Here is a 12,172-nt window from a genome sequence, read left to right as displayed (position 1 = left end):
TCTCATCAGCAGCGGAAGACACTGACACTGTTAATTTACCATTTCCATAAATTCCTTGTATCCGCACATGCTCATACAGCTTGCTTCTCTCTTTGCTGCTCTGTATTCACGGCACAGATCGATTTCTCCGGGTCACATTGATGGGACACTTTTAATTTCCTAATGGAAGAGCCAGCAGCAGGGGTGTGTCAGGAGAACAGCTCTGATTGGCTGAGAGCCTGACTACATGCATAGTGTTGGGTTTAAGATGTTCATAAAGTGGTCCAAGGTTACACTGTTATGTTAGCTTACTGTAACAAGGAGGGGAGCTTATTTGAATGCAGAAAATAAAGAAGAACCTGGATCAGATTTTTAGAGAAAGCCTTTCATCCAATCTCTTAATTAACATTCAGTTTTATGTATGAATCTCAAATTGTCAATTATGATTATAGATGCCATTGATAAGCGTCATCCTACTAAGTGTTACTGTTCAATCTACAAAGCTGCACAGCAATTTGCTAATGATTGATGGTTTAATTTCAAGTCATTTCTGTACATGAAAGCAGGTAAAGAGAGCGCTGCATCTTGAAGTTGGCAGACAGCGGTTATCGATGTAAAAACATGAGCTTCCTCTAGTTTTCTGTTCTGTCACAACAAATCATGAGATCAATCCATGTGATGGGGAATTTACATAATGCTGGTTATATTGAAGAGATTGAATGGCGGTGCAAGCTGGGAAGCAATTTAAATTTAAATCTTCTGAAGTGTAGGAAAAAAATTGATGATTAGATCAAAGGCTATTTGATATTTGATCTGTTATTGGTCAGATATGTCAAGATTTTAGAGAAGATGTTCAACAATATGTAAGAGTTTTGCCTTATCACATACCCAGTGAATTTCAAAACAAGTGTATAGTCCCATTTGTGAAATCGAGAATAAAATCAGTTATTGCAAATTGTCTGTCGCAGCGATGGGAATAAAAACACAGAGAATATAGTTTTGTGATTGGTTTTCTTGAGTTTTGTTTCATTATAAATTCTAAACAGCTGGAACAAAATAAAAAGATACATCAACACACCACAGAGGTCACAACAGCGTACCACAAAATATACAGTATACAGTACAGAGAGAGAGAGAAGTAAAGCACTGAGAATATCACCTATAAAGAATCCTAAATAAAAAACACCAACAATTCTCTCTTCTCTCAGAGCGAGTGGAAAAGCATGGGAAAAATGAAAACTCAGTAGTTCCAAAATTAGGAATCCCCCTTTCTAAAAAAACAAACTTTTATACCACAATATTTTATATAAAACATAAAAAAAAAAAGATGTTCAGGTATCTATCTTTGCTTACCATCACAGGCTTGCTAACAGTCAATATGGCGAGATCAGTAGACAGACATTACAAAATAAAACGAGCCTTGTGGGCGGAGATAGTGGTTTGAGTTGACATTCTTTTAAAAATCAAGGCCATTGGTTCCAGTGTACAACAAAGTAAAAAGGGTCAAACTGCCTCTCTGGCCTGCTGACAGTGTAGGGGGAAAACAAAATGGCAGTATTGCGTACCTAAAACACAGAAACAATCCTGCTTTGACACTCAATACTTGTCCATTTGGTCAAAAATAAACAAGCTACATCACCTACTCCAGCAACAAGTCCCTCCCCTGCTTGTATCAAACGAGAGTGAACCAGTTATTTTTCCTTACAGGTGAAACTGTAACTGCAGCCCATTTTGCTGTCACAAAAACACAGCAATACACAGTTTGAGATTGTCGACCATTTTGCCAAATTCCAACACATTTACAGTGAAAGCCGATAATAATCGGGCGATGTGGGCAGAACTGCTGCTTGCTGTGCTTGTTTCATCCCAGGAGGAGAGGAGTAAAAAGGCTGCAAAAAGACTTGTTTAGAAATAGTAGCTATTACGGGCCTGTGCCAGCAGTTTAGTAACCGCAGACACTTTAAACTCCACCTCATGCTCAGTTCACCTCCTGTGTGACAGACAGGGTAATAGTAGAATTTGAATTTACAGGAAAAAAACAGCCGAGCAAAGTGAAAAAAAACATGTACTGACAAAATATACAAGTATGCTGGCAAGAACAAATTTGTACAACCTAATATCTTGCTTGTTTGGAGGGTTTTCTGCTGGATTGAAAAAGGCAAGCAATTTAAGAGAGGTGTTATTAAATGCCTGGGCTGTTTGAATGGAAAACTAATTTGTAAAAAACACATTCACAGGTGGCAAAAAATGCAATTAAACACACAGCGCTAAAGCAAACACAAAGCTTCTCTGAGTGGAAATGTTACAGCAAAACAATGGGCTGCAAGATTAAATGTTGTGAGCGTAAATCAACACTTGTTATTGAGGTGAGTAAAAACAGAATGGCAACGCGTGATACTTTCCCCAAATATACCCAGTAGAGAGGACAGAATTTAAGTGCAGACTCCAAGGCAGAATAGATGTTCACTGCTGCACTTGATACACACTAAAGGAAATCACAGTGGCTTAATGGCATTTTGTGTTTAATTTAGGGTAGATAAGAGAGATTTTGTGTTTGGATTGTGCAGCTCTATTCTGTCGAGGAGTGAGGAAGAATCAAAAGAAAGCCATGATAATAATATCATCCAGTGACGTAACATTTTGATTTTGCACATGGTTTTTAAACCTGTAGTAGCATCAATTAATGGAGTTAAATCTTCACGGTGAAACATATCTCTAAAAATACAAAATACAAGAACTCCATTCATAAAGGTCTACTGCAGGTTATAAAACAAAGCTTAATGCCAAACAGGATGTGCTGCCCGAGGTCCCAAAACAAACAAATGTCCATGTTCCACCTCTCGTTGTCCAGTCGTGTGTAATGAATCAAAAATAGCCCTGTTGTCTTCGTAGCTGCGCTCCTCCTTCCCTTCATCCCTCTGTCGGTTTCTATCACTGTGTTGTTTCATCACTGTCAGAGAGAGGAGAGAAAAACACATTAATACAAATATGAATATGACCAATGTGCCATCATTATAGATGCATTGTCCTTTTCATGGAAAGTAATGCTGTATTCATGACTTTCCCATCTTTTTTTCAAACACAATACATATAAATACATTTGGTATGTATTGTTCAAACAAGTCTCAAAGCATCTGAATGAAGAACATTTGCATTCACAGATTATTTAACAATGTACCAGGTATTAATTAACAGTGGGACATTATTTAACTGAACAGTTGCAATTACATCAACATATATATTTTTTGTGGTATCAATTATATATTATTTGGTATTTAAATAAGTAACAGACCCAAAGCTTACACTCATATTGGTACAATTTCTCTCTCACAATTGTATGAATTGCTCTCATATCTTATATATAAAGTCTCTGAGGTATTATGAGGGCATATTATGCTTTTATTAGAGCGCGGCCATTGTAAAGAGGATATCAAATATAGAACATTTGATAACAGAATAGTTCAAGACACTATGTCACTGTCGTGACTTCTGCAGCTGGTATGGAAAGCTGTAAGCTTAATACAGTTATGAGTATTACTTGCAATAAGACGTGAATAAATCATAGGTCTTAAAAATGTACAAGTAAAGATTTAATTTCAGGATCAAATTGAATCTGTGTGCAGCTGGGGCGGCAACGTTTTAAAAGGCAGCGCACCGGGTGATCATCCTTTGATGACATCTCAGGAATGAAACATCACATCATAGCATTTGGAGAGACCAACTTCTCCATCTCATTATATCAATTTCAAAAGAGAAGAAAATGGGAATGCAATCTCTCTGCAGTTCTGAAATGTCACACATTTTTCACAGTCAGTGGGTTCAAATATCACATAGAACAAGACTCGCTTTAACCGGCTTTTACACTCCCGTCAAAAATGCCACTACAGTAAGTTTTATGGTGAAATGTTTTACATTTATGATGACATTTTGAAACGACTCCGTTCAGCTGTCACACTCCATCAGCTGCGGGATAGCTTTCTCAAAACTGCTGGCTTTGAGCTAAAGCTGACTTTAGACTCATGAGTGATGTGCTTGAAGACATTTCTGCTGACTGTAAAGCCGTGTTTATGTCCAACACTAATCCTGTGAGGCGAGTTTCTGTCTAAATGACCATCGCAATATATCCAAAAAGGATTCCTCACTATCTCACTGCTGTTGAGTAATTTCTGCTCGTCTGTTCACCTTCAAATCATTTTACGAGATTTGTCAAACTATATTCCACAGGCAAGTTGAGCTATTTCACCCAAAACAGGTTTGAAAACAGTTTACTTTTGACTTTCATGTTGAGAAGAAGCATCTTACAGGTCTGACCACAAACTAACTAAAATGGGAAATGTGTTAAAGTGAGAAGCCTATTCAGATCAGGAATGGCGTTGTTTTCATCCACTGCACTGTCCGTACAAGCTAAAAACTCTCGTCTCCTGTTTGGCCACAAAACGCGTGACCACATCACCCCGATTCTGGCTCACTGGCCAGAACCTGGCCTCACTACACTGGCTTCCAATTCGGTTCCGAATTGATTTTAAAATCCTTTTATTTGTTGCACTAAATGGGCTGGCTCCGGCCTATATAGCCAAACTCCTCCATCGCTACACCCCAGCCAGAGCTTTAAGGTCGGCTGACCAGCTGCTGCTGGTAGTGCCCAAGACCAGGCTCAAAACCCTAGGGGACCGAGCCTTCGCAGCAGCTGGCCCCAGCTCTGGAACAGTCTGCCCCTCCATGTGAGGTCGGCCCAGACACTAGGGGTTTTTAAATCCTCACTAAAGACACACTTCTTCTCTCTGGCCCTCTAGTCAGAGCGGAGCATGACTCCTGACTCCTGACACCCTGTGTTTTTGTTTTTTATATTTTTGTTGTAAATTATTGTCTTTTATTGTGATTGTAGTGAAGTGTTTTTATTACATGTTACACAGCACTTTGGCTAGACCAAAAATCGTTTTTAAATGTGCTATATAAATAAAACTTGATTTGATTTGATTTAAAACTCACTGTACAGTAGACCAAAACCCAGGTCCATGACCTTTAACCCCTTGATGCCCGTGTCCATTGTCCTGACCTTATCTTATCTTGTTGAGGAGACCGGCCTCCTCGTTGGCCTTGTCTGTTTTCATCTCCACCACGATGTCGGTGTTCACCTCTCCACTGGCCCTGAGAGAGAGCGGGGAGGAAAAGATGAAAGGTTTAAGAAGACGTTGAAAAAAATGTATTCGATTTGCTGCGAGTGTTTGCCTCGTATTGCTACTGTGTGTAAAGATGACTAGAGCTTGTTGAATGCTGTTTCACTACTACACTACAATTAATAACATTTTAAAATGTATTTAGGATCAAAATGACTTTTACAGCTAATTAGGAAATCCTTACTTAAAGATAACACTTCAATCATCATTCAATTTATGTTATAGAATAATTTCATTTGCACGTTTGTCTTGGTTGTATATATAGCTCTAATATATTTGATTAACTTAGTATTCTCAATATTTGTTTTTATATATTGCACACATCCTGTTGAAGATAACAGTTAATAAAGTGTGCTTGTGCAGAGACAAGAGTCATGTGTGTTGATTGTCCCTCCCTGCTGCTTCAATGGGGGACAGGTCTCGATTGAAAACAGGATAGCCGACTGACTTCTGATTGGCTGATCTGGGCAACTGATTTGTCGACGAACGTACAGTAGATGACGAACGTACAGTAGATGACTCACTAGCTCTTCTTTTGTAATAGCCCTTAAAGACTTTAGCTGGAAGTATGATATATATCTCTAAGTAAATACTTCTAAATGTTCAGACTGTAATCTGCACGCTGATATGAAAACACTCAAATTAGACTCAAACAATAAAATGGAAACTTAGACGTTATTAGCATTAATGGATCTTTTTTGAGTCTGAAAAAGTGTATTTGTAATACCAAAATGACTTGTATGGAAGTTAAGGAAACCCAGCATGTTGCGTTGAAAAAGTGAAGACTAATATCCCTATTCCTTTCTCATCCAAGAGTATCTTATTCTCAGAAATCCCTTTACATATAGATCATTCCTGCTGTTTTTATGTATTCTATTTTCCTTACTATTGAACTATTTTTGTAAATAAAACATGTAAATACACTGAAACAAGCTTTATTTAGTTTAAATAAAGCCCTTTATTCTTTGAAGAGCCCCTTTTGAATCTACTTCAGAACAATTTGCTGCTAATCCTTTTCTTATGAAAAGAACATCCTTACTACAAGCAGCACTATAGTATAGTTTACTTGAAGTGGTTATTGAGTCCCATAATGTAAGCACTACCAACATGAATCCCTTCTGTACACATATTCCTTCCCTCCCTCCCTCCCTCCCTCTCCTCTACACTGGGAAGTAGTGGAGTACAAATATTTGTTCTTTGTTACTGTACTTAAGTACATTTTTCTTGTATTAGTGCTTTACTCCACGACTTATCTTTCTGACGACTTCTTACTTTTACTTCTTACATTTTCAAAATAAATCGTTCCTTTAGTTTGAATGTGTGTTTGGTGGCGTGATCATTATTCTTTAGAGTCATTGCGTGCCTATTGATTTGAACACGATCCGTGTATCCATCACTTCCTGGTCTTCTCTAAAGACGAGGGACCAATGGAAACGTTGTCATGTTGCCGTTGTTCAGCATGGAAACATTCATTAGCTAACAATGACATTATTGTTCTATTAATGTAAAGTGAGGTCAGGTACTCTTTAAAACTGCTAGTTATGGGCACTTTATACTTAAGTACATTTTGAAGCCCATACTCCTTTACTTTTCGAAGTTTAGTCAGTACTTCAGAGTATTTTTAAACACAAGTATCTGTACTTCTACTTGAGTAAAGGATGTGTGTACTTTTGCCATCTCTGCCTCTACTCACATTTCCTTCTTGCCCTTCTTTCCGCAGGGCAGCTTGCTCTTCTTGTTCAGGAAGTAGATGAGCGCCACCAGCAGCAGCAGCAGCAGCACACACACCACCACGGCTATCACCACGCCGCTGGAGCCCCCCTGCTGCGGGTCAGCTACAGCGCAGCAACCAGGGACACATGTTGGGGGGGGGGTGGATGGTGGGGTGGTGGAGGGAGGACAGAGGAGGAGGGGAGGAAGGGGGTGGAGGATTGTGGATGGAATATGGAGGAGTTTTTTTGATTTTGAAGGGGGTGGTGGTAGATAGAGGGTAATCATGAGGGGTGTTTGATTTGTGGGGGAGAAGAGAGAGAGGCAAGGGGGACGGACATCATTTCATTTGGGGGAGCCACAGGAGGGAGACAAGAGGTGGTGGGATGGGGAGGATGGAAAGAGGGAGAGGATGGGTGTCCAGGTGACAACCATGGACGGATGGATAGATGGGTGGGTGGGTGTATGGGTGGGTGGAGAGGAGAAGGAGTGGGGGGTTGGGATGTGGGATTAGACTAACTTTTTTAAATGCATGACTGAGAAGTGATGGGACCCAAAAACGGGGCCTGTACACTCACAGATAAAACAGACCAGAGCCAGAGAACCACACCGAACAACTCACCCATCCACCGGCACTGTATTACTATACTGGTGAGGACATGACGCTACGATGACATCTAAAGGCCAGTTTTAACACAAAGGTAAACCCTGGCCTGTTTTCTGATTGCCTGGCTGGTGTCCTTTAAAGGAATAGTTCAACATTATGGGAAATATGCTTGTTACTAGATTATCTGTTTTATTATGTTGCGCTGTTGGAGGAGCCTGTGACCTTATATTTCCATTGACATATCTACACTGTAGCTATATACACATGACAATAAAAGCCTTGAATCTTGAAACTAGAAAGTTAATAATGTTTTATCTTTTATATGTTGAGCTGGAACCAGGAGATGATTAGCTTAGCATACAGACCGGAAAGTTAGTCTGGCTCTGTCGTAAGGTTAAACAAAATCTTCCTCTCAACACTTTTAAAGCTCACTAATTCACATGTTTTATCTCATGTGTTGCAGCTTTACAGGGGGTTATGTAATGGACTATTTCTGGGCGGAAGCGGAGACTTCCTGTCAAACTATTCCTTTGAAATTGTACCTCAGGCGTCGTTCTGGTAAACGGTTAATCATTCAAAATCAATGAACAAGGTTTATTTAACTTTTGATATCACTACCTATGCCGTTACAAAATAAAAGGCTTGATGGAGCAAAGGTTGCTTGCCTCTGCATTGTACATTATTTCCTCATATCAGGCCACCTGAAACATTGCCTTATGCGGTTCAGTTTGCATTGATTTTGAATGGTTGACTGTAAAACTAAATAAAAAAATAAGACATCTGAAGATGTCAACTTTAGAAGATTTTAAAAGACGTTTTTCACTCGTTTCTGATAATTAATCATTGATTAAAATTAAAAAGTAATCAGTGTTTTCGGAAAATAGGGAAATACATGCTAAATTGAAATTGTGGTGCATAAAGTCTTCACAAAGTAACTTCCTTTCCCCCCAAATAAAATCCTTATTTAAGGTCTGTCCTCTCGACTATAGTAATACAAGCATGGATACACAAACACAGTAGCTCTGGTAGACACAAATACATGACCACGGTGTGTGCACGCATACATAAATACACACACAGTGACTTTCAGTTCTAGACGAACGCCAAACACATGAAAAGGGTTAGCGATACAGACCTGACGTAAGCACGGGGTTTCCAGAAAGCAGCACTTTGAGAAAAAGAGAGTTTCTCAGTCCCAGAGCATAGCAAAGCAACAACGCACACACACACACACACCACGAAGAGCATACGCACACAAACGCTAAGGTTACCAAATCCTACACACAGCACCCGACGAGTGGAAACGGCGGAGAGAGGAAAGGCGAGGAATGAGAAGGCAGTCGGAAAGAAGAAGTTACCAAGACACAGTGAAGAAACACAGAGAGGAAAGGAAGGAATAGAATAGAATAGATTCCTTTATTGTCCCCTAGGGGCCACAAAAAAGTTGTAGTAGCATCCACACAATATAGGACAGACATCATACAAAGGTGACAAGAGAAGAAGAATAACAATATACATATCCACAGTTTTCGGTAGCAAGAGGGCAAATATACAAGATTACAGTACAACGGAGGGAGATGTGTGTGTGGGGGGGTATTTGTGTGTGTGTGTGTGTGTGTGTGTGTGTGTGTGTGTGTGTGTGTGTGTGTGTGTGTGTGTGTGTGTGTGTGTGTGTGTGTGTGTGTGTGTGTGTGTGTGTGTGTGTGTGTGTGTGTGTGTGTGTGTGTGTGTGTGTGTGTGTGTGTGTGTGTGTGTGTGTGTGTGATAAAGGGGCCGGGGATTTAGGAGCTGGGTTAAGGGGAGATTTCTAAACTACAGGTTCTGTACAACAAACAGTCCTGAGAGAAGAAGGGAGGACAAGAGGAGGAGAAGGGAGAAGGCTCTACCTCTGTCGGCTGAGTTGTCAATTGCTGAAGAAGAGGAGAAGAAAAAGAAAAGGGGTTTTAGTTTGCAAGTTAAGTTGCTGATAAAAGAACTATGGAAAGATGGATTTAGTGTGCAGTAAGTCTCTAAATGCTGTGCAAGTTCTAGAAAATAATCAATTTACTCAATCAGATTATACCGTTAAGACTTCTTAGCTACTTCAGCTCAAAATATGCAATCAAGTATGTAAACAGGAAGTGTAGCATCCAAAACCCTAGCATGACTTACAGAAAATACAATAATAACAGTAATTAACTGATTGTAATTTATATTGAACTCAACAGCCATGTGTTTGAACCTGCCTACATGGAGAAATACGTTTTTTTAGTTTAACATGTTTTTCTAATGAGTTAATTGGCCGTTAATTATTTGTATGCATTTTGTAATCTTAGGAGAATGGGCTAATAATAAACGTCCACCTCATTATTAAACAGCATTTTGTCATTTGACATATGTATTCTTCACTGATATGTTGGAAATAAGCGTACGTTTTTCAATTTAGCTACACAACGGTTCAGTCTGTATACATTATTAATAACTAATCTCTACAAAAGAACTACTTTGTGTTGTGCCACTTGATTTCATGTATTGATGTGAAACTCTTTTATCTTAGCTACATTGAAACTAGACAGAGTTTGTTTGAACTTACAAAAAGCTGGTGTAGCTCTAACGAGCAAATCACATTTTCATTTCTCAAATCGTCTCATTAATTACATTTTCAGTGTCATTACAAAGACATTTCTCTGCATACAGGAAAGGTGGAGGAATGAGATCACGCAGCATCGTGTTCTCCTGACACTGACCTCTTTTGAGAGACACCAGGAAGGTCTGGCTGGTGGATCCGTGCTCGTTGGAGGCCTCGCATTTCACCCCGTCCTTCATGACCTCGGGCGTGGCCTCCAGAGTCACCGAGCTGACCACCTTGCTCCCTTCCACTGATACAGACTGTCCGGAGAAATGGACGTAGGAGAGAGAGCAAACATGAGTGTTACAAGTTCACTCGTCATGTACCGTGTTTAATGTGGCACATTGCTATTAGCTCATATAGCATCACCTTCACTATCAGTGTATCAGTATGGGACTAGGGGTCACTTACATACAGTGTTTGGAACATTATTCAGATTCTTTACTTGAGTAAAAGTACTAATACCACACTGTAAAAACACTACATTTTAAGTAATTGGTAATGTTCCTTAAGTAAAAATATTGTTGTACGATAAGGAAAATGTAGTTAAAGTTAAAGTAAGAACTAATTTCTTTTCCATTTCAAAATATTTGTAGGCAAAAGCAGCAATTGTAGCTTTAAACAAAAACGTCTTAATTCCAATACATTTTCTGTTAACCCATTCATGGTTTAAGTTACTTGAATATAATGTTGTGTGGTTTAATGTATACTAATATTTTAACAGTTTTTCCTAAGCATTGTGTGTCAACCTTTGAACAGTAACTAGTAAATACATCTTTACACATTTGCATTGGAGGAACAATTACAAAATTGGCACCCAAAATCTAGTAGAGTAGAAGTATAAAGTATAATAACGTGAACATATACAGGTGAAGTACCTCAAATGTTTAGTTGAGTATAGTACTTGAGTAAATTAGTTTCTTTCCAGCTTTGCTTACATAACGAAATGGGATGTTTGGTCAAATGACCAGCACTAAATTATCAAATGAATATTTACTGAGGCAATTTAATAGGCAATAGAATAAAAACCTGTACAATTCTGTCAGTTTTCAGACACATCCTGACTATTTGTTGCAGTATTCAGTAGGTATTCAGTCTCTTATTCTGTTGTACAACAATTTCATTTTTAACTTGAATCACCAGTTTGTCTGTGTTTCTTAAGTCTTATATTCTAATGTCTTCTAGTGTTTCTGTAATGGATCGACGACACCTGGACACTATCATTTGCACATTTGAGCGAGGTTTTATTACATATGTCTCCCCGTGATTCAAATATACATTAGATGCAATCAGTTATTGAAGCTTAAATATCTCTTATCTTTTGATCTCACAAACATAACTATTTGCTGCTGAAACGATCCGACTTTTCAGCAGCATCATTAAAGTTTTATCTAACTTTATCACTTCATTTGATGTAATATTTCAATCATGAAGCTGCATACCCCCGATGCGTTTCTTGTCAAGCTGGGATATCATATGGGAATTTCTTCTCAACTTTTCCACATCAATATGAAATATAAAAATAATATATTACTTATCATAGACCGAGAGCGGTTTCTCTTCTTTCTTTTTTTCTGTTGCTTTTGAAGTTTAACAACCAGCCTACCGATATGAAATCTTGCCACACTTCACTTTTCGACCCAGATAAAAAACACTGATAGTGATGGCTATTTGTTTCAAGTGCATCTTAACCACTGCTTTTGAAAATAGTTTTACTTCTGCAATCTCTTCCAGGAAAGGATCATACCATCTGCTTACAGAGTGATTGTTGTACACTTGACCAGGTATTTCATCGCTGCTTTTCATTACTGTGTTTTTGCATTCGTACCTCTTTTCCTGAGGGCTTCCAGGTGAACTGAGGGGCAGGAAAGCCGTAGGCAGAGCACTTCAGAGTCACCATGTCCCCTTCCTTTGTGACCTCTCCAACAGCCGGAGTCTCGATCATCGGCTTTCCTGGAAACGTTGAGACAGAGCCAGTGAACAGGGGGAACTTTGGTATAAACAAGACCGCAAAATCTCAAACACACACACTGTCAACAAGTATGGTTACAATAATACCATAGAATCCAAATAACAAGTTTGAATAGTTGG

At 39.0% G+C, this 12,172-nt stretch overlaps 1 protein-coding gene across 3 annotated transcripts in view; it reads right to left on the bottom strand.

The window, feature by feature from the left end:
• Positions 1-973: 973 nt before the first annotated feature.
• bcam (basal cell adhesion molecule (Lutheran blood group)) overlaps positions 974-12,172 on the bottom strand; it is a 55,786-nt gene continuing 44,587 nt past the window's right edge. Inside the window, exons 11-17 of one of the 3 annotated variants that reach the window (XM_034102317.2) lie at positions 11,910-12,034; positions 10,200-10,341; positions 9,360-9,383; positions 8,609-8,641; positions 6,850-6,991; positions 5,036-5,127; positions 974-2,929 (exon numbers count right to left, since the gene is read on the bottom strand). In XM_034102317.2, coding sequence (XP_033958208.1) covers positions 5,037-5,127; positions 6,850-6,991; positions 8,609-8,641; positions 9,360-9,383; positions 10,200-10,341; positions 11,910-12,034 — 557 coding nt within the window. In that variant the 3' untranslated portion in view covers positions 974-2,929; position 5,036. The remainder of the gene's footprint in view (positions 2,930-5,035; positions 5,128-6,849; positions 6,992-8,608; positions 8,642-9,359; positions 9,384-10,199; positions 10,342-11,909; positions 12,035-12,172) is intronic. The other 2 variants (XM_034102318.2, XM_034102319.2) reach the window with 2 other exon arrangements.

Source organism: Pseudochaenichthys georgianus, chromosome 16 (assembly GCF_902827115.2).
Source record: "Pseudochaenichthys georgianus chromosome 16, fPseGeo1.2, whole genome shotgun sequence".
Lineage (NCBI taxonomy): Eukaryota > Metazoa > Chordata > Actinopteri > Perciformes > Channichthyidae > Pseudochaenichthys > Pseudochaenichthys georgianus.
Note: the sequence above shows the minus strand (reverse complement) of the source record. Positions and strands in the feature narration are given on the sequence as shown.